A 25,497-nucleotide genomic window follows, 5' to 3' on the forward strand; every position below is an offset into this window, starting at 1 on the left:
GGTGCAGCGCAGCCGGGCAGGGGCAGCGCCTTAACCTCGGTTATTTATTTAAGGCAGCGCCGTGCCCTTGGTCCCAGTGACACCAGCATGGCACACAGCTCCATCCTCTCCCTCCCAGCTCTGCAGCCACGTTCCCGGCCGTGGCAGATGGCTCCATGCCATGGGGACAGGCTGGCCCTCCTGCACGGCTCTGGAGAAGGATGGCCGTGTCCCTGCCCCTGCCCCAAGCTGTCACACCTGGATGCCTTGTTCCAGGAGGGCTCACCATCAGCAACTAATGACTGAGGGAATCAGGCCTCTTGCCCTGCACACACCACCAGTGTCCATCCTTCCGTCCCAGAATCGGGTCTTGCCTGGCTCGGGAGCTGCTGCCAGCACAGACCCCATCCCTCGGGGCACCCTCACCCTGCCAGCTATGCGGGGCTGCCTTTGGTGGCCCCGCTTCCAAGGAAGAGCACCTTCCCCAAACCCGCTTCGGGCTGCCTGCCTGCTTCACCAGTTCTCTGTGGCCAGCTAAAAAATATCCAGAAATAACTGGAAGCACTGAGCAGCGCCAAGCTGAGCGGGAGGACGTGCAGGACCACCCGACCACCTTGAGTCGCGGCTGCTCTGCAGCCATCTCCTGGTGGCACCGTCGAGAACTTACGGAAACACCAAGCTGGGCTGGGCGGAAAAGGCAGAAAAGCCCTGCAGAAGTCACGGCTTTGCAGAGAAGCTGTGTTTTGCAGGGGGGAAGAAAAACACAAGCCCCCGCACACGGTGCTTTCCCCCCTGGGACCCACAGGGCTGCTCCCGGTCAGAAGGGTGCCTGCAGCACATAAAGGCTGAGCTTGCCGCAGGCAGCAGCAGAACGTTAGAGGAGCACGTGAGGAGCTTAGTGCTTCCCCCCATCACATGCAAAATGCTTTATGGCTCCGCAGGGCGCCGGGGGAGCAGCAAGCAGCAGGTTTTCCGCAGGCTCGCAAGAGCCATTTCTGCTCCCACGAAAGGAGCTGCTCCACGCCAGCCCCGGCGCAGCCCGGCCGGGCAGCAGCCGGGCACACCAACACGGCCGCGTCTCGAGCAGGAGCTGCTTCAGAAATAGAAGCAGGTTTTCGTTTTTCTGGTCTGTGGTTTAAGGAAAACATTCCCTGTGGCTGGGTTTTAAATTTGCATTAACAGAAATGCTGCTCCCCTCCTGCTATTAGACCTCAGATATTTGTCTTCCAGATCGCATTTGCGGTACAATCTCTTATAACCTTTCATTTAAAATAAGACACCCGAGGAAATTTCCCCAATTTTCCCATCTTGTCCAAAAGGTGCTGTGAAAGACAGCTCCCAACATCCCTGTCCCTGGGTTTAATGCAGCGGGGAGCCCCCCTCCCGCCCCCTCCTGCATTGCTGCGGCCCCAAGCACAGCCGCCAGCTCAATGGGATGTAAATAAATATCCCGACAGAGCTCTCCTCGAGCTGTTTATGAAATACTCGAGCTGGTGGGGTTCACAGCAGGCTGGGGAGTTCAGCGGATGGCTCCAGCACGACCACAGCCTACTCTGCGTTGGGAATGAGAACGCAAAAAGAGCCACGGAGCAACGAGATTGGCCCCGGCACTGGGACGCACGCTGAGGCCGGAGGTGGACGGGGAACTCACTTGGGTGCTTCTAGCCACAAAGCAGCTGGAACAGCTTAACCCCACGCCCGCGAACAGACGAGGCGGGATGCGAGCAACCGAGGTCTTGGCAATGCCGCGGCTCCTCGGGGCCCCAGCGCCCAGCTCCTCAAGAAGTGTTCCCAGGCAGGAGCCACCACTGGCAGTGCCCGGCGTGGGCACAGGGCTCGTGTGGGCTCCACGGGCTGCAGGACCCCAGTGTTTACAGAGACCGACTTTGCAATACAGCTTAAAAAAAAAATCAAGGAGGGGGCTTGAAGAAAAGCCTCAATGACCGCTGATACACACTGCAGCCCTCACAGCCTTGTGAAGCTGAGCTTGCGGGGCAAATGGATGCTATCAGGACAAGTTCTGGGGGAAAACAGACTGTTTCCCATACACTCCTGCCTGCGGAGATGGTCTCAGCATCAATGCCTCGATGCACACAGTGGTTCTCAAAAGGGAAGAGCCACCAGCTTGGTATCCATGGATCAACAGCGCACGGCTGGGCGCAGCCAGCCAGCGGGACCCGCACACGGATCTTCTCGCTCTGCAGATTCAGCAAGCCCGCGTTTTCCCATGGCCTCAGTGCAGTTAGTTCACCCTCTCTGCAAACGCTTCCAGCTCGCCTCGTGGAGTTCTTCAACAGCCGGAGAAAACAGGAAATGATTCAACCGCGGAGCGGGGTCAGCGTGTCGAGGGCCCGGCGCGACCCCAGGGGATGCACAGGGCTCCAAGCGCTGGGAAAAGGGGCTGCCTCTCTCCGGCAGAAGGGAACAAGCCTAGCATCACCTATCTGGGCTTAGAAATTCGGGTTTTGAGCCATTTTCCTCTTAGCCCGTTTTTAAGGGGTCACAGCTCCAGCAACACTCCGAAAGCACCAAGGCAGACACACAGAGCGGCTCCCTGCGCACACCGTGCCAGCCAGCGGGGTGTCGCGGCCAGGCTCAGGGTCACCAAAATAAATCACACAGAAACCAGGCAGCAGAAGACAACTCCTGCAGCAGCTTTTTGGGGGTACCCAGTGCTGCATCCTGCACAGGCTTTGCTCTGCTCTCACCGCCACGTCCTAAATTCAAGGTCCTTAACTGAGATGAATTCCAAATCTTTCTTTAAAAACGAAGCCCCAGGTCAGCCACAGCATCTGCTCTGAGCAGCATGCAGAAATCCTCGGGCAGAACTGCTCATCCCTCTGCTGAGAGGATCTAGGGCTTTTGCTGGGCTGTTAAACCTCCCGACTACCGCGGTCCTCAGCCGTCAGAAAAAGCAGGTCTCTGATCTCAGCTCTGGAAAGCCCCTCTCTGGGACTCCGCAAACACCGAAGATCCCCTCGCTGCACTCAGACTCGAGCACATGCTTAAACACTTTGCACTTACGTGCTTTGTTGACACGGAGCCGCCGTTTCTCTTGCCAGCTCTGCTATTTATTTTCTTTACGACCTGTGCCAACGCTTCCCTGGTTGTGTTCTGGGAAGATATTTCCTGAGCTCCCGGAGGGATTTCGCCTTTGTGAAACCCAAGCCCTCCATCGAGGCGCTCCCCGCCACGGCAGCGCGTTATCGGGGCTCGCTGGAACCCACCCGAGCTCGGAAGCCCCGGGGGGGCTGCGCGGTGCCTTCCCACCCCGCTCCCCGCAGCACCCGCCAGGCCCCGCCGCCTTCCCACGCCACGGCCGTAAGAGCCGGTTTGTGGGAGCTAGACTCACACACGTACAGGAGAGCCAACAAAAATTAACTGTGTATTTGTCTACTCGCACGCAATAAAGCAATCCTTTTCCTAGGTAGCCAGATACCGCGCTGCCCACTGATTGCACACGGTGGATTAACAAGCAACAGCACGCCGTATTCCCCCTACAGGCATTACTCCACGTACACGCCCACGTATGTACAGATGTGTATGCACTCTTAAATACCACACGGACACAAAGCTGTGGTGCTGCACCGCCACTGGAGCTACCGCTTGAGGCAAATCGTCGTCATTTTAGAAGGAAAGAGGTTTTGGAAACACTATTCAAGCCGGCTCATTTAAAAAAGCACAAACAAAATATGCAATAACAATGAAACACTTCAGAAAAAAAAAAAACAACTGTTTGGGTGTTGCCAGTTCTCACAATCTCATTGCAGCTCCAGCACCGAGGCTGTCCCTTGAGGTTTGCGGCGCTGCAGCCAGCGGCCGTGGCCCCGGGCTCAGCGCCACGTCCGCGCAGGGCACTGCGGTGACCGGGACTCGCGGGCAGATCCCGTTCCCGTTCCGTACGGGTGGATGCTTCAGGTACACCCACTGCAGAGCCAGCACCATAAACGTGACCAGCTCTGACTACCGAGGGGTTCCCACGCAGCTGAGGAGCAGGCATCACCTCCACGTGAGCAGAACCTGCCCTCTGAAGCGCCGATGCACCGCGGCACAACGAGAGGAGAAGCCGGGAAAGGGGCCAAGGCGAGGAAGCCGCTCTGCCAGGGCTGCCTGAACCCAAACCCCCGGCCCCAGGCTCCCTCCCGGCGCACACCCCAGCTCGGGGGCTTTGCTGGGTTTCGGCGCAGCTGAATCAGGCCCAGCCGGTGCCGACAGCACCGCTCCGCCTGGACGCGCTCCAGGCTGCAAATCACCCCGTGACATGTCGAGCTTTTCCGCCTCTGCTCCAGCCGAGCTGGAGAAAACACAGGCAGGAGCGTTCCTGCCTAATTTACATTGTTAACATATTTTCTTTCAAGTCGGCTCCCGTGGCGTTTCCTCTCCTTTTGCATGGGGTTTTGCTCAGAAAATGGCTCCTCTGCTCGCTCCTTTGCCTCTCAAAGCCCGGGTGGCACAGGGAGAGCCCTGCCCTCGGGATGCCCGGCGAACAGTGGGCACTGCAGAGCCCCAGCACCGCACGGGGAGCACCGAGGGGTGGAAACCCGAGCAGGAAGGGGCCGGGGCCACAGCACCGCCAGAACAACTGCCCCATTGACACCCGCCCGACACGGGCACCCTCCCTTGGCAGTAACAGTTACATCGGGAGCTGAGCCGCAGGCAGCCTTTAATTGCCACTATTATTACCACCGTTTTCAAAGGCTGCTGCCTTCGCTCAGATGCGGGGACGCACGTAACTTCCCACAGATGCTCATCGCCCTGATTTGGGACGGGCAGGGGGATCCGCACGTCCCTGCCACGGAAACCTGCCGCCTGCTGTGCGGCAAAGATGAGCCAACCTGCAGCCCCGCTCGCAGTGAGGTACGAGGGGATTTGGGCCCGTGCCACAGCCGGGATTACTGCCTCCGTTCACCGCCGTGCCAACGATCCAACGCCTGCTACAGCGGGGCCGGTTTTCATTCCCCTTCCCCCAGGAATGACTCAAGTTTTCCCAGTAAAGCAGCACCAAAAAGGGGGCTATTGTGGCCTCGCATCCCCCAGGGCCAGAAGGACCTCGGTGACACCAAGGAGTAGGGAACCGCGGGCAGGGCTGGGCGAGGGGGACCACAAATGTCAAAGGCTCCCACAAGCAGCAGGGGCAGCGCAGGGCAGGCAGAGCACCCCCGGGCTCCGCGCTGCAAAGAGGCAGCCGCTCGCCCTCTGCCCTACCGCCAGCAGGGATTTGCTGCTCGGATCTGGGAAACCCCAAGACAGGATGCTCCAGGGCTCCCTAAACCCCCGGCCGGCCCCAGGGCCCCACCGGGATGCTGCAGCCCCCCAAACACCGTGGGGAAGGAGCGGGGGCTCCCGGTGAGCCTGCGGCCGCACGCATTTCACCCAGCTCCAACCCACAGCTCGGAGACAGCCAGAGCCAAACGCGGCTTCAGCTCCAGATGTTGGTGAAAAGCTATAAATAACGGGGGGGAAGGGGAGGCCGGGCTGGCGGGACGGCAGTCCCACGGAAACTCCAGCAGATGTTCCCCCTCCTCGCAGTCCCGGGGAGGAGCTGGGGGTGATGTGGGAAGGATTTGGGGAGGAAAGAGGCATTTCCAGCACCCAGAGGTGTCCCGGCCACACGGTTAAATTTAGAGGTTCTTATTTAGAGGTTTAGAGGTTTTGCAGCAGCTCTGACGCTGCTGCATGAGCCAGGAGTCCTGCTCCCCTCTCCCAGGCCAGGAATAACCCCTGGGGCAGGAGCAGCTCAGCCTCCACACAGTAAACAAGCTGCTTCCATTTTTGCCCAGCCACAACCCTAATTACCGCCCTCCTCACTACCCACAGAGGTGCTCTGGCTTAGACACCAGCAGTCAAAAAGAGAACAGCTCGCTTCACTCTTCCAATAACAACCCGGCAGCTTGACTGACAGTTGCTCTTAAAACTTGTTTTTTCCAAGCATCTTCTCGGCACCGGCAGCCGCTGCCGCCACATCACAACAGTCAGAGAAAGTTTTGAGCGTTCCCCGGGGATAAACACCAACTGCAGCAGCACTCACTGCAATCGCTACCCTAACAGAAAAGGAGGAGTGAAAACTCTGCCGAGCTGCAACAGAACACCTTCTGGCAAAGCCTGCCATCGCCCCAGTCTGTGCTGGGTTGTCTCAGCTCCCCCGGCAGCTCAGGGAGGAGTGGGGGGCTGCAGGGCCCCGAAGGGATGCGTGATGGGCACAGCAGCACTGCCGCAGCACCACGACCCGCAGCCCCCCAAGCAATGGCAGAGGGCAGTCAGAGACCTAAAAATGCTCAGCCATCGGCACCCAAAATCAGCCACCGGCCACCACGCAACCTGGGCGTCCCAAGGACAATGAGATGGAGCAGCGGGACCCCGGGATGTGGCAGTCCCCTCCCTGCCTTATGACCCCCGCCACCCCGGCCAAGCTCCCCACTGCTGTCACAGCCCCGACCGCACAGCTTGGTCATCACCGACCCGAACCGCCAGCACCTTCTCTGCCAGACCTGAACGTGAGGCCTGGGCTGCTTTAGAGTACTCCAACTGCTTCCATTATTCCAATTGCTTCAATTATTCAAATTGCTCCAGCTGGGTTGGAGTAATAGAAACATCAAAAAATATAAAAATATATATATTTTTTTTTTTTTTTTAAGGGTAGAAGCCATGAAGGATTTGCATGCTTTTCCTTAAGGGCTCCAGCACTCCTCCCCACACAGCCCTGCAGCAGCCAGGCGCTGCGCCCTTGCTCTGGGAACACCCAATTCCCGACGGCGCTGCTCCGGGTGCTCCCGCAGCGCAGGGTGCTGAGCACGCACGCAGGGCACGGCGCTGGCTGGATGCGTCCCGCTGCTTTCTCTGCCAAAGCGCAGCACAAAGGGAGCAAATGAGTATCGCAGGCAAGCTCAGAGACAGCAAAGTGATTCCAATTAGCAGCGGAAAGCATCCAGCCCGGGTACTCAGCAGGACCTACAGCCAAGCTTCAGCTGATATGGTAATTTGGACATTTTCAGCGAGCGAGCTTTTAGCTCGTCGGGCCTGCCGCAGCAAACAAAGCGCGAGTTTGGAGTGGTGACAGCTGCACGGGGCAGCAAGCCCCCACCGGGTAACGCTCCCCATCGGGTAACGTGCCCCGTGCCTGCCAGCTCTCGAGAGCAGAAATCGTGCCAAAACGCTGCGCTTCCTCAAGAGCGGCGGGCGCCGTGCCGGCATCAGCCCCGGGGCCGGCAGCAACGCGCTCTGCACCACCCCCAGGACACGCACTGCAGCACCCGGGTCCTCCTGAGCCCACGCACCCAGCCCGGTCCCTTCCGTGCGTTACGGGATGCAAACCTTGCGTGAGAGCAGGGCAGCTGCGGCAGTGCCAGGCTGCAACAGAGCCAAGCCTTGGCCGCAGCCCCTCAGACCCCACCGGAGGCTGTCATCCCCAGAAACCGCTGGGCAGAAGAGAACACGAGCGGGATGCAAAAGGTGGGGAGAAGCGGCAGAGCCCCTCTCCATGCTCCCCAGCACCGGGCCGCAGCGTGACAGAACCCCCCAGGCACCACGGGGCCTCTCGGGAGGTGCTGCAGCAGGACCGTGCCCTGCCTGGTGTCCCCCAGCGAGGGCCACGCGCCCTGGGCACGGCCCCCCCCCGGCAGCTGCCCCAGCCAGGCACCGCCAGCCCCGCCACGAGCCACGCGCTCAGCCCGACCCCGCGGGGTCCCGCTGCTCCCCGCCGCCCAGCAGCGGTGCCAAGCACTGCGATCTCCGTGTCATTTCTCAGGAATCCCCCAGCTGGGGAATTTCTCAGCAAGAAGCTGCAAAAGCCAGCCTTTTTTCTTTTTTTTTTTTTTTTTTCCCTCCCCCTCCGCTGGCGTTCGGGCAGACGCAGGCAGCGAGGGAAGCTCGCTCTCCTCTCCCCAGCGCACGCATTCCCACCCCCGGCAGGGCTGCAGCCAGGACCGGCACCACGCGCTTGGCTGGAGCAGGGGAGCAGCTGGCCCCGGAGGGAAACGGAGGGAGGCAGGGCAGGGGAGAGAGAAAACGCCACGTGCATGTGTTTGCTTTGAGAGAGACAACTTTTCCAGCGCGATCTGCCAAGGGAACTCGCAGCCGGGAAGCCCGCGTGCAGGGGGAGAGCAGCTATAGGATGACACAGGGCAGCAACGCAGATCCTCGTGGGCTGGGGTTTGTCCACCAGGAAAAACAAGGGATCTGCCTGCTGGAAGCAGAGGCAGCCCACAGAGCCCGAGGGAGCTGCTTGCCTGTAGGTGGGAGGGAAGGAGGCAAGGTGGTCGCTCTGTGCAGGGCTCCAGCTGCTGGGAAGGGGGAAAAGTCCTTCCCACGCCCGCCACGAACCTCTCCAGGGCGAGGGAAGGGATTGCTGCTGGGCCACGGGGAGGCAGGGACTGGGAACAGCCTCCCAGGGGCAGGTGACTCCCATGGAGCTGCCCAAGCCGGGTGCTGGCAGCCCCTGGGGGGGACGTGCCCTGCTCTGTCCCAAAGCAGAGGCACCGCTGCCAGCCTTGGTGGCACATCCCGGTTGTGCGCTTGCTTACAGCGAGCTTACAGCCTGTGAGCCCGGGACAGTGGGGTCTCCGGCCATAGCCACCCCCATAAAACCACCGACCACGCGGTATCAGCCTGCCCTTTGGACTCTTCAGCTTCTTGCTGAGGCCAAGCCTTGAGCAATCACCAAATCGCTCATTAATGCTGGCCCCCCTAACTGCCTTCATTAATCCCAGCCACCGGCAGGAACCCAGGACCCCAGCCGTACCGGCTTTGGGCTCCCGCTGCAGCGGGGTCGCCAGGTGCCGCCGTGAGGTCCCCGGCCCCACGCCAGCAGCTGCAGCGGGCTCCCACCACCACTGCCCCACGGTGACCAGCTTGGCACCGTGGCTGCTCAGGGGAACCCTCCTGGAGACAGGGGTGCTCCCACGCAACGCACTGGGGAGCCCCAGGGGCTCATTGCAATGGAAGGGTCACCACGTAGGGCAGGCAGCGACCCACGTCCCATGGGGCCAGCACCAGCCTCCTAAAGCCCCCCAGGAGCTGCCTGGAAAGCCTGACTTCCTGAGGCGGGGAGCAGCAACGGGCAGGGCAGTAGATAACCCACGGCCCTGCAGAAAGCGGGCTGATGGCTGAGCTGTGTGACACGGGATGGGAGAGCCCGAGAGCCCCCAGACCCTGCCCAGAGCCCACACGGCCTCCCCAACCCTGGAGAAGAAGGCAGAGGCAGGTCACGGGGACTATTTTAGACTTGCAGAGCCCAACAAAGCACACACAAAGAGGCAGAGACCCCCCCCCAAGCCATCACAGTGGCTCTTTGGGGCTGTCCCCTCCGCTCTGCCACCGAGCCCACCCCGTGCCCACGCGTGGGGCTGGCAGATGCGAAGGAGCTGGGCAGGACGAGCTGATGGCACGGGCTCACGGTCACACTGCAACGCTGCTGTGTGCCTCCCAGCAGCGCTCCCCGGCACGGGGACACATCCACACCTCCCCGGCACGGGGACACGTCCACACCTCCCCACCCGGCCCCCGCCGGTGAAGCGGGGAGAACAGGCGCTGCTCTGTGAGCCCACCGCGCCGGGGAGCATCGGGGACCGGGGAAGTTCAATAGTTTACTACCAATATTTGTCTTGGCCGGGCAGCAGAGCTTTCGGGAGGAAACGGGGCGGGGGGAGGGCTCCCAACATCCTCTGCATTCCTTATAATGAAAGTAAAGGCAGTGCTGCGGCACCCGCGCCTGGGGTTAACTAAATGTAAGGCCTTTTTTATTTCGAGACCCTGCAATAAAATATCCAGGGGGGCAACTTTCAGCAAGCAGAAGGGAGTGAGGCACCTCACTATTGGCCCTCAATGGGACATGCAAACTACCCCCACCTCCCAAGCCCTGCAACTCAAAGCTTTTACACAAAATCTGCCCTGGGCACACCACCTGGAGCTGATGGCTCCACCGGAGGCTCTCCTTCACATCCGTAAACTCAGCCTCTTTCCAAAACGCCAGTGCCAGCCCCATCCCATAACACTGCTGGAAATCACGGGATCGAAGCAGGACCTGGTGCACCGGGGAACAGAGCTACTTCCCACACAGCTGCGGTGCTCAGCTCAAAATCCGCAGATTTTAAACCCAGCTCCCCAAACCGGGACGGCCGCAGATGCCCCTTGCTTGCCGCAGGCTGCAGGAAGCCACACGTTTATCTCCGCCGGGGCGGCCAAACGGCACGGCCGTGCTGGGGCAGATAAGGGCAGCGCTGGCAAAGCCCCACGTAGCGACCAGCGGAGCAGGGCACATGCAAGGGGGGCACAGGGAACCCCCCGATAACCGCTGGAGCCAGCGCAGGGCTGCGGCTGCAGGCACCGATAACCCCAGGGGAGGCGAGCACGCGGCCAGGCGCTCTCAGCACCCCGGTGTTTGCCCCCGTGCCGATGCCAGTCCCCCTTTCTGAAGACCCCCAAACTGCCGCAGGCCGTCCCCACGGGAAGAGCTGAAAAGGAACAGAAAGCCCGAGGCAGCAAGGAAAGCAGCCGCCCCGGGAAGCCCTGGGCTGGCAGAGAGGGGTCTGGGTGCCAGGAAGGCCCAGCAGCCGCTGCAAGGAGCGGCACAAGGCAGTTTTTATTCCTGCTTTTGGGCTGCCCCGAGCACCCCTCAACACAAGGCGGGTCTCCTGCGTACCCCATCCCTGGGGCAGACCCAGCCCCGATATCAAGGCAAGCCCTGTCCTCATAAACAGCTTCCAGGCAAGAGCGGGGAACTTTTCCAGGCAAAGCAGACCATTCATCCTTCTTAGAACTAATTAGGGCTTGTCTTAATTAAATCCCGCTAACCATGAACAACTGCAGGGCCAGAATTAACTGCTTTACCTGGGATGCCCTCTGGCCGCTCACGCGGGACGGTCAGCCCAGGGCGAGCCAGCGGGTGCTGCAGACAGGGAGCGCTGCCCGTGCTGGGCACAGGGGACAAGGTGGGAGCATCCAGGGCTTAGCCGAGGTGACCGAAGCCCCACAAACCAGACCCAGCACCCGGGGGATGGCACAGCCACATCCCCGTCCCTGGTGGCCACGGAGCACCTCGGGGCAGGAGGTTAACCTGCAGGGCAGCGAGCAGGGATTAGCCCGCCCGCCGCCTTTTGTGCCGCTCATTTCTTTAAGGGGATTAGTCCCTGTAAATCCATAAGAGGGTTTTAATGACATAACACCGCGGGGGACTCCTCCGGGTCTCTGCAGGCAGCGAGCCTTGCTTAACAGGATTTGCAGCAGGCAGCACTGAAGGTCTGTATCCTGACCCCCCCAATTCGCTGCTGCCCCCGCGCCCCGTTCCCTTCATCCGCCCACTCCCAGGTGCTTCCCCACAGGTACGCACAGCCAGGGCTCGAGTGGCAGCAGTACCAGCCACGGGGCAGCACAGGGCACAGCTCAGTGCCGTGTCCCTGCGGAGGGGAAGAGCCCCAAAGCCACTGCTGCAGCACCAGCACCCGTAGGAAGTCACCTTTCCCTTAGGGATAAAGCTACTTTGAGTTTGGCTTTCCTGGAGTCACCGCTGACAGATACCTACGTTTACTCATAACAGACTTGTGCAAGGCTTTAGTGGGAAGAGAGATATTTGGCCAAAAAAACGCAGCTCCAAGTCTGGTCATGGTTTAAGCGTACACAGCAGTCGAACCAAAACACTCAGGAGTGCAGGCAAGAGCGGCAATGAAATTAAATTACAATGCGGAACTTGCCAGAAATAATTATGTCTACAAGTTGGGTTTTAATTCCTTATTTATAGAAACCTGTGGACCTGGAGAAGCCCTTTGCTGATTAAGAGTTTAATTTTCTCGCTCATATCCCAGCCTGGAGCCTCCCGAGACCACCGCCTGTAAAACCTCCGTACCTAGAGACGGAGCCAAGGACTGGGAGCCAAACCTGGCTCTCTTCAGACCTTAATTTAGTGCGCCAAGCTCTCCTGTAATGCTGGGCAAGCCGCTCAACCGCTCAGTCTCCCTGCCCAAAGAGCAGGAAAGACGCATATGGAGCGAGGCAACGCCACAGCCATCGCATCTCACTTGTGTGCTATTACAGCTGCAATCAGTGCGGGGATACTGCCTTGCGGATTAAAGAGAGCTCTTTAAAAGCTCGTTTGGAAGCCGCGTGTGCCCGCCCGACAGCTGGAAGCCGCGGCCCCTTCCAGCCCAGGAATGTGCGCCGTGAAGGCGGCGCGCGCACCGCACGCTCGCCCCGTGGGCTCCCACTCCCCGTGAGCGCTGCCGTAACCCCGGCACCTCACCCTGCGCCGGAGCTGCCCCACGCCTGCTGCCACCTCCAGTCCCCGGCCACTTTCCAGTCCCCCACACTGGCTCTGCCCAGGGCATCGCCCACGGCAGCACCAGGGCTGGAGCCAAGCGCCTCCAGGCCCAGCCACCTCGCACGGGGCACCAGGCGCAATCCTGGATAGAGACGACTGAAACCATGTGGTTCCCGCATTAATTTGGGTCTCGGGAATAAAGAACACAAAACAAAAGCCACATTGTTTTAAGGTGAGAAAGCTAAAGCGCTCAACACTTCAGAGCTTTACAGAAATAAAAGCATTTTCTTATGAAAACTGATGTTTTTGCACCTGAAAACAAACTCATCACAAAAACCATCACAAAAAAAAATTATCAAGTTTGACCCACAGATTTCCAACCCTGTGGCTGAAGCCACCCATGAGCTGCTGCATCCCGTCACAGCCGCCCCGCAGGAGCTGCAGCCCAGCCCAGGACCTCAAGCAACGTGCCAGGACGGAGCAAAGTCACGGTGGAGGCGCTGTGCAGCTGCCAGGGCACACGCAGAAGGTCCAGATCCTGCCAGATGATTTTTAATTTATTTGAAAGCATTTAATATTTGTACTATTGAACAGAACCATTAAACGGCTGGCGCGGAGCCCGCGAGGAGCAGGGCTGTTATTAAAGCAAGCTGCTCGAGCGCATCCCTGCGAGCAGAGGGGGGCCAGGGCTGGCTGCAGCAGAGCAAGCTGCAGTTTGAACTGCTCCCATTAACACTGGGGTTTTTTTAAAATCATTTTGAGGGAAAGCTTTTGATTACCCAGGGATGCAGAAAGGAACATCACCGGCTGCAGTTCAGCCCCTCCAATGCAGTGAGGTCACATCTCTTGGTGTCAGCAGTGTCATCGCTCCGCAGCCAGGCGATGGGCTGGGATGCAAACACCACCCACCAGGAGGTGGCAGGTCCCCGGGGGGTGACCCCGCTGTCCCCTCACCAGGCCAAGCATCCCTCAGGAGCACGTGGCCCCAGGAACAAAGACCCTTGGCAGGGCGCAGCTCCTCCCGATGCTAATCTGCCTCCCGCTCCCTTCCACTTGCTTTGTGTTTCACTAAAAATATCCCACGGAGGAAGTTTCTGCCGCGGGGTGGATGCTCTCCTCCAGGGAGGGGCTTCCTGCACCACCCCACGTGAAAACACCCCCCGGCGAGCTCCTCGCTGGGACCCACGGCCCCGCCGAGCTGCAGGGGGGGCTCCCGCTCGCCCCTTCCCTCGGTCCCACAGCCCAGCTGCAGACCCTGGGTGCTTTGGGTGCTGGGACACAGGCACAGCCCGCAGGAAAGGAAGCATTTGACATCCAAATGCGTGCCCCCAACCCCTCCGTCTGTGAGGGCGCAGGGTGCAGAGCCAGGGCTGGCCCTGCCAAAGTGCAGCACGGAGAGCATCGCGCTGCGGTCTGCACCTTGCGGTGCTGGGGGAGCGCCCCTGGGATGGGAGGAGCAGGATGAGGCTCAGACCCCTGCTGAGAGCTGTGAGCGCTGCGGGATCATCCAAACCTGGGGCTCCAGCAAATCCCACTGCACAGGATGTACTGCAATACCCGCCCAAAACTGATACCAAAACAAATAAAAGAAGTTAACGGACTGCTGGTACACAAGGGGGAGCAGACCTGTAGGCACAGGGCCAGGACTGCCCCTGTCTGCACCAAGGGGATGGGACCAGAGCCCCCCAAACAGCACGGACCCCAAGATGCTGCACAGCCCTGCACCACAGAGCTGCAAGAAACGCATCCAGCTCCTGAAAGCCCCTGCAAAGGTACTCTGCAAAAACACAGGTTTCATCCTACTCCTTTTAAGAAAGCCCCAACGTCCAGGACTGTCAGAGAAAACAGTCTGAAAGATTGATTATCGGTGCGCGTTTGCCCAATCCCCAATCCCCATCCCCAAGTCGCTGCAGCTGCTCCCGTGCCCCGGGTGCTGTCCTCGCACCGAGTCCACCCGGCCCCGCGACACTCGATGCCGGCGAGCCCGGCGCTATCAATAATGCAGCGGTGTCAGCGCCAGCTCGGGGCCGCCGGCTTCCCCGCGGCTCAGCTGCACGCCAGCCTCTGCCTCCCGGACGGGATTAATGTGCTAATCCCAAAAGAAAGCCCGGCTTCAGCTCCTTGGGCTGGGCTCCAGCTGTGACAGAGCCCTTCGCCCATCCCGTGCACCCCGGGGTGCTGCCTCCCTGGCTCCTTTGGGGCATTTTCTCTTCTCCAGCAAGGGCAGGGGAAGCTGCGCTCCCATCCCAGACCCTCAGCTGGACACAGCAGAGCAGCACCCCAGCTGCTGTGGGCATAGCTGGGCAATAGCTCCAGTGCAGAAAGCGCTTCACAAAGGTTTTTAAGCAAAAAAACAAGACAAGGTGGATGTATGCCTGCTTGGACAGCCAGGCTGGTGGCGTACACAGGGCACCCTCCCAGCGCTCCCCTTTCCGAGCCGCACTGCTGAGCTCTGGGCGCTCCTGCTGCCAGGCTGCACCCCTGCACCTCACCAGGCTGGGACTGAGCTGCAGCCTGAAGGGAACCCAAAGAGAAGGAAAGCCACGACTACTGCAGTGTCCACAGAGATGCTGCAGGAAGAGCAGGGAACAGGGCCGGGATGCAGCCACAGCTCCCTGGGTCCACGCTGGAGAGGTTTATCTGAGCCTTGATCCGTGCCTCAGCCCCAAGCAGGGGGAACCAGGGACTCGTCCTGCTGTCCCCTCTGCTCACAACCAGCCCCTGGGACCTGGGGAGCACAGGATGCTGCAGGGAAGTGCTTTAATTTAAAGCGCGAATTTATTTATTTTTTTAAATTGCATAATTACTGCAGACATTTCTGCTCATGTTAGGTTTTATTACATCTTTGTGGTTATCCTACAAGCCCTAAATTTTGGGCCTCAACTGAGCTGGCAAAGCTCCCCAAAAACATCTGTCCCGAGTTATTCCTCTTCCAGCGCTCCGGCAGAAAGCTGGCGGCAGGAGATGTTGCAATGCGGAGTTTCATTTGCAACAGAAACAAAAGTTCTTATGCCTGACCCAAACAGCAGGGTAAATATTTACTGCCCCCATGTCAGCGCTGCCCCGCACCTGCGGGTCCCCGAGCCCACGCGCTCGGCCCTGCGCCTCCAGGGCACGGCACGGCCGCCCCCAGGTCCCCGCTGCCGAGCGCGGGACGGGCCCGTGGCACGCACCAGGCTCAGCTCCTGCTCGCTGTCACGAAGGGCCCCCCAGGGGGGTCGCCCATTTTCCTGCTCGCTTTATGGCTTGTGGTTCTTGCCAGGCTCAGGCAGGGGCCAAACAAAACCCGGCCACTGATTCCCCCACGTTAAAGTTCCCGGCACAGGAAAACAGGCTGCTTGAATCCAGAAGCTGCTAAACAAAATGTGGGCTCATTTTCCAAAAGACGATAAATGACAGTCATCGCAGCCCCTTCGCATCCCCAGCCCCCAAATCGTGCTTTGGTGTGACCAGAACAACAACAGGGGAACTGCATCACCCCGAACGCCTCTCCAGGGCCTTGTTCTTGTTTCTCCTGCAAACACAGCTGGAGGCAGCGAGTCCCAACAGGAGCAAACCCCCAGGGACGCCGCTAACGAGCACATCGGACCTGCACGGCTGTAACGGGGACCCAGGCTCCGCCGGGCAGTGTCCCCCTGGGAGCAGCAGGGCGAGCCGAGCCACAGGCAGCCCCAGCCCCCAGCTGCCCGTGCCCCACAGCACAGCAGCAGCCCGAGCATTTCACACCACCGCCAACTGCGCCGTCCCAAAGGCACCTTGGCAATAAAAGCAGCTCACAGAGGAACGCAGCACCCGACGCACCTGAACAGCCCGAGCGGAGCCGGGACCTGCACCGCCCTCCACCACAGCGTGCCCACCGCCTCCAAAACCCCACGAGCCCTGGGAACAGGGGGACACGGGGACAAGGAAGCCCAGGGACAAGGAAGCAGCACCAGCACGGCACGTTCATGGGGCTCAGCCCTTCTGTCAGCACCGCTGAGCCTGGGTCACACCTCACCTCCCCGCAGGAGGCATTGGTGTGGCCAGCTTTGTTTGCCTGCAGGGCAAATTGCATTGCAGATTCAAGGCAGGGATTTTAAAGACAAGACTTTCAGAATATTTGGGTACTCAGAGGTGTCCCCTCAAGCATGGGGGACACAAACTGAGCTCAGAGCAGTAGGATGGGGCCATGCGGACCCTGCTCCCAGAGCCACAAGTGCCCTGGTGCCGGGGACAGCACCGCTCCGATGGGCGCACGCTGCTGGCAGCCAGCCCTGCTCTCAGGGCAGGCAGCCTGATTTTAAATACATGCTGAATTATTCATCGCGCTACAGTGCTTGCTGGAGGCACAGGGTCCTGGACACCGGGTCGCTGCTGGGGCGTGCGTTAACCTCCCTGCCCAGAGCCACCGCCACTTCTCGCTCAGAAGTGGAAGGCAGCAGCAGGGGGAGGCCGCCAGGGCTCTGCCCACTGCATCGCCTCCCCACTGCCCACAGCTCGGGCACCCCGAGCTGCCAGATTTCCCTCCTCTTTCTTTCAGCTGCTCCTTGCTTTAGGCTGCACCGAACAACCTGGCTTCACATAAAGCACAGCTGCAGCCTTTACATGAACAAAGGCCGCCAGTGCAGCCCCATCCTGCCCCAAGCATCAGCCCCGGTCCCCACAGCGGCAGGTGGAAGTCCTGGGTCTGCAGGAGGAGCAGAGCTGCCATCTCTCCTCCTTCCCTGAACACCTCCAGGGAAGGACACAAAAGCACCAGACGAAGCCCAGCTTGCCCTGGTGCTGCTGAGCCCAGCACCTGGCCCCTGCCAGATCTGGTTTAGGGGAGTCCCTAATGGGACCCCAGCTGCCATGGCCCCACCCCACAGCCCGTCCCAAAGCCAGCACCGGAGGGCTGAGTGCTGCAGGACACAGGGTGCAGCCATCACTGCCCTGGGCTCCAGCTGCTTCGGGACCCAGCAGGACGCCCACACCGCCCAGACCATGCTCCTGGGCAGCTCTGCCTTGAAGCAGGCAGGACCCCAAGGCCCAGGAGCCAGGTCCTGCAGCTCCGGCCACCCGCAGCCCCGGCGCAGAAGTGACCTTGGGCAGCAGAGCCTGCAGCACGCAGCTCTTCAAAGCGCTGCCGCAGGAGCAAAACAAACGCAGAGCTGCTGCCAGCACCCGACGGGCTCAGAACCACTCAGCAGCCCCGCAAACAGCCCCCGTCCCCATGGGTGGGCATCAGCCCCAGGACAGCCACCACTGCTGGGGCGCCCCAGGGATGGCCTTGCCCCGGAGCAGCCCCGTCCCGAGCTCCCCCCACAGCCCCGTATGGCAAAGCCGCTGCGGGTCCCTTTGTCCAGCTGGGGCACTGCATCTGCTGGATGCCAGCGCTGGCACCACCGGCCCCAAAGGCAGCCCCACGCTGTGCGCTCCCCCTGGCCAAGTCCCACAGGTGCCCCCCCCTCGCACCCCAGCCCTCTCGGCTCTCCCTGTCCCACCCTCTCCTTGGAGGGAGCTGAAACCCAAAGGCCGGAAAGGACCGGCCCGTTCCCCGCGCCCGACTTCCCGTCAGCACAAACTGCTGGATTTCACCCAGCAAAAGAAACAGAGACAGGATAGGAAACCCCCCAGCCCGGGAAGCCGTGCCCGGCCGCTCCCACCGTGGCCCCGCTCCCCCCAGGCCCCATCCCCTCCCTCTGGCTGTCCCGGGGGAGCACAAGCCCCCACGGCGCTGACCTCCATCCTCACCCAGAGCTTCAAACAGCCTCACATCACGCAGCCTCCAGCCCGTCCTCCCCAGGAAGGGCGGCCCCCCCCAGGACAGGCACACCCCTGCGGGATGCAGGCGGCCCCGGAGGGAAGGGCTGCAGGCAAGACCCCCCCACACCCACATCGCTGTGCCGCCTGCCCCACGCCGGCATCACGTCTCACTTCCACGGGGGGATTTCCTCAGCTGGGGGGCTCCTGAGGACGTGAAGCTGCTGAAGCTGAATTGGGGAGCGGGGAAAGCCTTGCCCCACAGACCCCCCCAGCCCAGCCAGGGGCACAAGCCCCAGCTGGTGGCAGGAGGCTTGCACAGCCCCAGCTGCAGGTTTCACCCCTGGGTGACTCGGGTGGGTGCAGGATGGGGACAGCCAGCTGCACGGCGGTGGCGGTAATGTCTCGGTCCCACGCTGCTCCTGCCACGCTCGCACCCTGAGCGAGGAGGGTGCTGGGCCGAGCACGCTGCCTATCTGCGAGTGCAAGGCAGCGCCGTCACCGCCAGCCCAGCCCCAGCGGGGAGCCAGCCATGGAAACTGGACATCTTCCACCTCAAATTCTTTCCTTTTTGGAAAGGAGTTTACCAATAAAAGGCACTTACTGCAGAATCACAGCCCAGACCCAGGCCACTTGAAAAAGAGCTAATTTCCTTCCTATTTAAGCAAAAAGCTGAGAACACATTCGACCAGATGTTCCCTCCCTCCTAGAAATAACGGAGGCAAAAGGGGCTGATTCACCAAGGGCAGCTCCACCAAGCCCCCGGTCTGTGCTGCCTGTCCCTGTGGGCCGGGGACACAGACCTCAGCCAGGCCCCATGGGACACTCGTCCCTAGGGCTGGGTGACCCCCCCCGGTCCCCCTGCAGCCCCTGTGACCCTCTGGGAGCGCAGGGAGGGAGAGGCCAGCACAGCACCCAGCACCCGATGCCGCTTTGAGCAGAGCGGATGAGGCCACGGGGCAGCTCACCCACAGCCCCAGGACACACCAGGACACACACCAGGGTCCCCAGACCCAACAGCCACATCCAGAAGGTTTTTCTCATGGGAAGCAAACCGTGCTCGGAGAGGGAGGTGCTCCCAGGGCGGCCGCATCCTGCCGCCCAGCACCACCAGCTCTGCGCTCACCTTCCTGCTGCCGTGCGAGGAGAAGCTGTGCGAGTGCCGCTGGAGGCTGCCCCCGCTCAGGTCCAGCTGCGGCTTCCAGACCTCCCCGTTGTCACTGCCCACCGACTTGGTGGGCGAGACGCCGGAGCCCAGCAGGACCCCGCTGTGCACCATCTCCTCCGTGCACGTCAGGCGCAGGCTGCACAGGTACTCGTCCGTCTCCTTGTCCACCACGAGCAAGCGAGTCTCCGTCTCCACGGCTTTGATGCGCTGCACAACCTGCGGAGGAGGGAGGGAAACCAGTGAGCAGAAACCCCGGGACACCCCAGCCGGGGCAGGAGCTGCACCCAAGGACCCCCAGCCTTGCAGCTTGGACCCCCAGTCCTTGAAGCCCCTTGAAGCAGCTTCGGCCTTGCTACCACCTCCGCTGGTGATGGGGAGAGGGGCAGGTCTTTGGGGGGGGGGCCCAGGATGGCACATCTGCTGCCTGCAGCGCCAGGTGACAACAGTGACAATTCCTTCCAGCCCAACCCAAGGGACAAATCTGCCCGGGGCAGCTGCACGCACATCGCCTGGCATCACCCCTCTGCCCAGAGGCCATCACACTGCACGCCGAGCGTCACAGGTCCTGCTGCCTGGCTTTGTCCCTTGGGTCCTGCTGCCTGGCTTTGTCCCTCGGAGGGGGAGCACGATCTGCCCCACTGCACAACCCACCCCGCACACCCCCCATCCCTTTATCTGGGGCTTCCTTCTCTCCCCAAACCCAGGGGCACAGCGGAGAGCCAGGGCACCCAAGGAGGCCCCGCGAACCAGCGCACACACGCAGTGCCCCAGCTGCTCTGCGAGGCTCTCCCCTCCCCAGGAGGATTTACAAAAGAAACAATCTGATCTGCATTCATCCTCTCCTGCGCTACCGCTACCGGACAGAGGAGATAAGAGAAACCAGCACCAGGAGCTGGGCCCGTCCCTGCTGGTATCCAGCTCCAGGCCCCGCTGAATAGGGGCCATTGTCCTCACACAGCCTCGCTTTTTTACATTTTTTTGTGACTGCAGCTCCTCTGAAAGGAGCTGGCGGTGTCAGCCCAGCGGGGAGGAAGGGGAGAGCCGGGCAGCTCGCACGTGGGAAAGTGGAGAGCTGCGCTCAGCAGCCCCGGAGGAGCCGGGCCTGGCACGTGAGGGGCACAACACAACGGGGTGGGAACAGGGCAAAGCGAGGACATGAGCATGGGGCAGAGACAGCCTCTGGGACTCCCTGCCAGCAGGCTCAGAGGACGGGCTCTGATGGGGCAAACACCTCCTCCTCCCTGCACGGCCTTCATCCCAGGGATGAGGATGGGTCCTGATGCTGCTCAGCAGCCGTCCCCAGCTGCAGGGGGCCGCTGGCCACCGCTCACTGCCCCGCAGACCCACACCGCCCCAGGCGTGCTGGGAAAGCCCCGAAGCAGTGCAGGCTTCCTTACAGCGCTCCTGCTCTGATCTAGGTCATGCCGGCCAGACACGCTGCAACCGCCAAGGTTAGAAGTGACAAATGAGCCTAATGTGCAATTAGCTAGCATTTATTTACTCCCCTGCAAGCTCCATTCAAGGTCAACAGACCCGGTATCTGCAAATGAAAAAAAAACAACCAAGAGGAAATTTATAGACTGCAGACAGGGCTGCCTGTCCTCAACAAACCAATCCACCGAGCGCTGAAGCCCTCCAGCCCTGCGCCAGGCGGCAGCTTGCCCAGGGCTCCCATCCATAACCAGCCTGAAGGGTGCTTCTCCGCCGAGCCCCAGAAAATCCATCTGCTCCTTTTCACATCTATTTATAAGCGACATCAGGCGACGCTGCTGACACCGGCAAGGCAGCGCCTGAGCGAAGCCACTTCTCCAGAAGGGGATCTGGGAGCAGGCAGCCAGCACGCTGTGGCAGGAGAGGCAGCACCACGGAGCTGCCACCAGCGTGGGAGCTCGGGGCCGGGAGGTCCCTGCAAGCACCACGTGCAGGGGAACTGCAGGTGCCAGCGCACGTTCCTCAAAGCTGCTGCACAGAGCAAAGCGTTCTCCTTTTTCAGAAAGCCCCAGCGCTGCTGCTGGAGCTCAAGCACTGCACAAGCTGCACCACGCTCAGCTGCAGTCAGCACTGGGGGGCTCACAACACAAGACCCCCCCCCCAACGAGCTCCCAGATCCTCCCAAACCAACTGCAGCCTCATGACAGCAGAAGCACCCTGAGACACTGCAGGTGCCACAACACGCTGGCTATGGCACAGTGGCCCAGCTGCCCCCCAGCTCCACACGGGCACAGCAGCAGTGGAACAAGCATCCTCCTGACCCCGCTCTGGCATTGCCACAAGTGCTGAGGGCTGTGCTGGGACACCGAGCAGGCACAGATCCCCCCTCCCTGCCAGAAGGTCTTGCCGTGACAAGCCACCTGAGCAGCAAGGTGCTTTGGAGATGGAGCAGAGGGGCTGAGAGCAGCAACCAGGTGCAGAGCCCAGTAACCTACCCGCCTCCGAGCCATAGCCGCCACCTCACTCGCAGCTTTTCTGAAGACAACTCAGCCTCCCTGACACATCCGGACCTTCCCAGCGCTGCTCCCAGCCCCACATCCTCATGACTCCACCCAGACCGGCTCCCACCCCGGCTGCACCAGCACCAGCCTGGCAGAGCCCGCTGGGCCCGTGCACTCCAAGCAAACCCCAGCTGCCTGGGAAGGAGACCTGAGGAGCTGCCGGGATGGCACAGTTCCCCTCTCCTGCTCTGGATGTGATGCCTCCACCCTCACACAGCTCTGGCATCCCCAGGGGGGACCTGGAGGCTTTCCTGCACCGCCTTTTAACAGCACCACTTGGTTGCCTTTGCACTTGCCCCACTGGTACAGACACTTGTAGAAGAAGGGTTCCCATCCGAGACCTCCCCACGTACAGAGACCACCATAGCACGAGCTCCCCATGGAGCCCCGTGACCGGGCACAGGGGCTGCTCCTGGCCACCAGCAGCACGGCTCCACCAGGAGCCCTTTGCTCCCACCAGCTGCTGGACACACACATCTCGCACACAGCCCCCAGCTCTGCCTGCCCTGGGACGTTTGCCGTGCCATGCAATCAAAGCACAGCTTCTCCACGAGGCAGGGCTGACCCACGGCAGGCAGAGGCAGGCTGCCCAGAGCAGCTCCCCGCTGGAGCTGCAGGGCTCCAGACCAGCAGTACCCAGTCGCGCACCCCGTACTCAGCACCCACTGGGTTTGGGCACTGCCTGAAGGCAGCACCCCGCTGCTCTGCCCACCCACCGGGAGGAGACAAGCGAGCAGCCAGGACGCAGTTCTCATCCCAGATGGGAACAGGACGCCCTGAGAACACGTCCTGCCTTCGCTCCTTGGGGAAGGCCGTGGAAGCAGAGCACAGACGCAAATATCATCAACTTCAGCCTGAAACATAGTTGCACCAAACAGCAAGGCCTTGCGTGCTCCCAGCTCTGTCCTGCCACAGCTTCAGATGCATGTGGAGAAGCACTGATCATCCATGGACAGGGACTGTAACAGCACAAAGACGGGAGGCCACGGCGAGCCCGGCTGCTCTCTGCCATCCACAGGAGCCAGCATCCAACCACCACAGCATCACCCATCCCAACACGTCAGTGCTGGGCATTTTGTTGGGGAAAGACTTCTCCCCAGCTGGGTTTTGAGGGAAGACAAAGGGCAATCCCAGGGCAGGTCCAGGGCAGGGCTGCTCCTGCCCGCACGCTCAGGCGCTGATGACACCACAGTGGGAGCACTTCAGGACAGCGAGCTCCGGGACAGCCTGGGTGGGATGCTCCATCCATACTCCATCCCATCCCACAGCAGGCTCAATCCTGCCTCTGCCAGCTGGAAATGGAAGAAGGAAAGTCTCTCCCATTTCACTTTACCTACAAGACCCCCCACACGTTTCAGAGACATGTGCCGCTGTCTTGGCGCTGCTATCGCTCACTCCCCAGCATCCAATTTTCAGCGGGGAGCTCTGCTGGCTTCCAGTGGGGGAGAGCAGCCCAGCTCTCTGCCCAGCTAGATCAAAGACATGGATCCTCCTTCAGCCACATTCAAGACAAACATCAACTTTTACACAGCTGGCTGAGATCATCAAAACAAGCTAAATTAGCATGAGAGCCCCCCCAGGCCCACAGTGAAGAGCCCACAGGGCTTTCCTGGAGTCACCTAGACTGGCCACGATGCCCTGGAGGGCCTTGCCCTGAACACACCAACATCCGTGCCAGCAGGGGAAACCCACACACCCCCAAGACACCACCAGGGCTGCAGCCTGCACCAGCCACGTCCCTGCTTGGCCCCGATAAAGCACTGGCAGCGGGTGCCAGGCGCGTGCTTTAAGTTACTACAACACTACGCCCCGCGGAGCCCTGCGGGCCACGAGGCAGATGGGCATGCTGGGTGCTGTGCCCCCTGCAAGGGACAGCGGCTCCAGTCAGCCTGGAGCAGCCCCAAGCTCACCGCCTGTTTTCTGGACAGGGCTGTTTTAACAAACACGAGTTTTGATTTTATAAACAGAAAAGGACAAGGCCTGAAGCAGGCAGCCTCTGCAGCGGAGCTGGGAAGCAGCTCGCTTGGATCCCCCCCCAGCTGCGGCCACGGCCTCACACCAGATATTATTCCCCCACCAGCCCTATCTCACCTAAGCCAGCCAAACTGCGGAACGCCTGCGGAGCTTTATCGGTAGATTTTGGGGCGTCCTCGTCCGCTCCGCGCTGCAGAAGGAGCTTGCCCAAAGTGGCCGAGGGAACGCGGAGCAGAGCCGGAAACACAGCCCGGCTCCCCCGGCTGCTTTTCGCCAGGGATTGCATAACGCGGCGGTGCCCGGCCGTGCCCCAGCACCTTCGCCTTCCCCCCCCCTCGCCCACCCGGCGGGCCGGGGGCACCCCGACCCCAGCCCCGCACGGCAGGGGCACGGCCCGGACCCCCGGCTGCTCCGGGGGGGGGCGAGGGGCTGCGTCCCCCCAGCGGATCTGGCCCGGCGCCGGGGGGCACCCAGCGCGCCCCAGCCCCCCGGGACCCTCCCTTGGGGACATTTTGGGAGCACCCCCCCCATCCTCCCGGCCCGGCCCGCTCGGGGAGGCCAGCACGGGGGTGGGTGCCGGGCCTGGGGGGGGGAAGGGGGGGGCTGCGGGGGGTCCCCTGCCCGGACCTGGTGGTGGGTCTCCTGCTCCACGTTGAGCCCGTTCACCTCCACGACGCGGTCCCCGGCGCGCAGCCCCGCCGCCTCGGCGGGGGAGCCGGGCTCCACTTTGCGGATGAACTGCCCGCTCTTGCCCTTCTCGCCGTGCAGGTGGAAGCCGTAGCCGTTCTCCCCTTTCAGCATGTGGCACAGCCGCGGCTTCAGCTGGTCCTTGGCCATGGCCGGGGCCGGCGGAGCGGAGCGCGGAGCGGAGCGGGGCGGGGGCGGCCGCGGGGCCCTTTTTATGCGCGGCGCGGGGCGGGCGCGGGGCGGCGGGGAGCGGAGGGGCGGGACGGGGCCGGCAGCGGGGCCGGGGCCGGCTCGGGGGCTGGGGTTTGGGCTGGGATTGGGGCTGGGATTGGGGCTGGGATTGGGGCCGGGGCCGGGGCGCTGCGCAGCGCGGCCATGCTGCGCGCTGCCCGCGGCGCCGGGAGCGAGGCGGGCGGGGAGGGGACGGCGGCGGGGACGGGGACGGGGACGGGGACGGGCGGGGAGAGGCGGAGCCGGAGCTGGGGACGGGGATGGGGACGGGGACGGGGACGGAGCGGGCGGAGCCGGGAACGGAGCTGGACGGAACCGATGGAGCCTCCCGGGGCCGATGGAGAGGGGGCGCGCGGAGCCGGGATGCCCGGGGCGCGCGGAGAGGAGCCGCCCGGGGCTGCTGGGGGCTGATCGGACCCCCCGGGGCTGATCGGACCCCCCGGGGCTGAGCGGGACCCCCGGGGCTGATCGGACCCCTCGGGGCTGAGCGGGACCCCCCGGGGCTGAGCGGGACCCCCGGGGCTGCTGGGGGCTGACCGGGACCCCCGGGGCTGAGCGGGACCCCCCGGGGCTGAGCGGGACCCCCCGGGGCTGATCGGACCCCCCGGGGCTGAGCGGGACCCCCGGGGCTGCTGGGGGCTGACCGGGACCCCCCGGGGCTGAGCGGGACCCCCGGGGCTGATCGGACCCCCCGGGGCTGAGCGGGACCCCCCGGGGCTGCTGGGGGCTGAGCGGGACCCCCCGGGGCTCTGCTCCGGCCCCCGTTGCCCCCCCCCCCCGGCGCAGCACAGAGCCCCCGGGCTGCAGGGAGCGGGACCCCCGAGGGGCCAGGGCCGGAGCCCTGCAGCCCAGCCCGGCCCCGCAGCCGGCCCCCCGCTGCCCTCCAGCCCCACGAGGAGCACCCCGACACGGGAGGGAAGCTGGGGCTGAGCCCCTGAGCCCGAGCTGCTGGGGGAGCTGGGTGCTGAGCGGGCAGGATGCAGCCCGGCCGCTCTGCC

The 25,497-nt window shown here is 62.3% G+C and overlaps 1 protein-coding gene across 2 annotated transcripts in view; it reads right to left on the reverse strand.

Moving 5' to 3' along the window:
- The window catches only part of NHERF2 (NHERF family PDZ scaffold protein 2), a 33,917-nt gene extending 9,406 nt beyond the window's left edge, over nucleotides 1–24,511 (reverse strand). Inside the window, exons 1-2 of one of the 2 annotated variants that reach the window (XM_066977759.1) lie at nucleotides 24,209–24,511; nucleotides 19,074–19,331 (exon numbers count right to left, since the gene is read on the reverse strand). In XM_066977759.1, the coding sequence (XP_066833860.1) occupies nucleotides 19,074–19,331; nucleotides 24,209–24,418 (468 nt within the window). In that variant the 5' untranslated portion in view covers nucleotides 24,419–24,511. Of the gene's footprint in view, nucleotides 1–19,073; nucleotides 19,332–21,541; nucleotides 21,572–24,208 lie in introns of those variants that run through there. The other variant, XM_013174982.3, reaches the window with a different exon arrangement.
- Between the last annotated feature and the right edge of the window lie 986 nt (nucleotides 24,512–25,497).

This window comes from Anser cygnoides, chromosome 15 (assembly GCF_040182565.1).
Source record: "Anser cygnoides isolate HZ-2024a breed goose chromosome 15, Taihu_goose_T2T_genome, whole genome shotgun sequence".
NCBI classification, from domain to species: domain Eukaryota; kingdom Metazoa; phylum Chordata; class Aves; order Anseriformes; family Anatidae; genus Anser; species Anser cygnoides.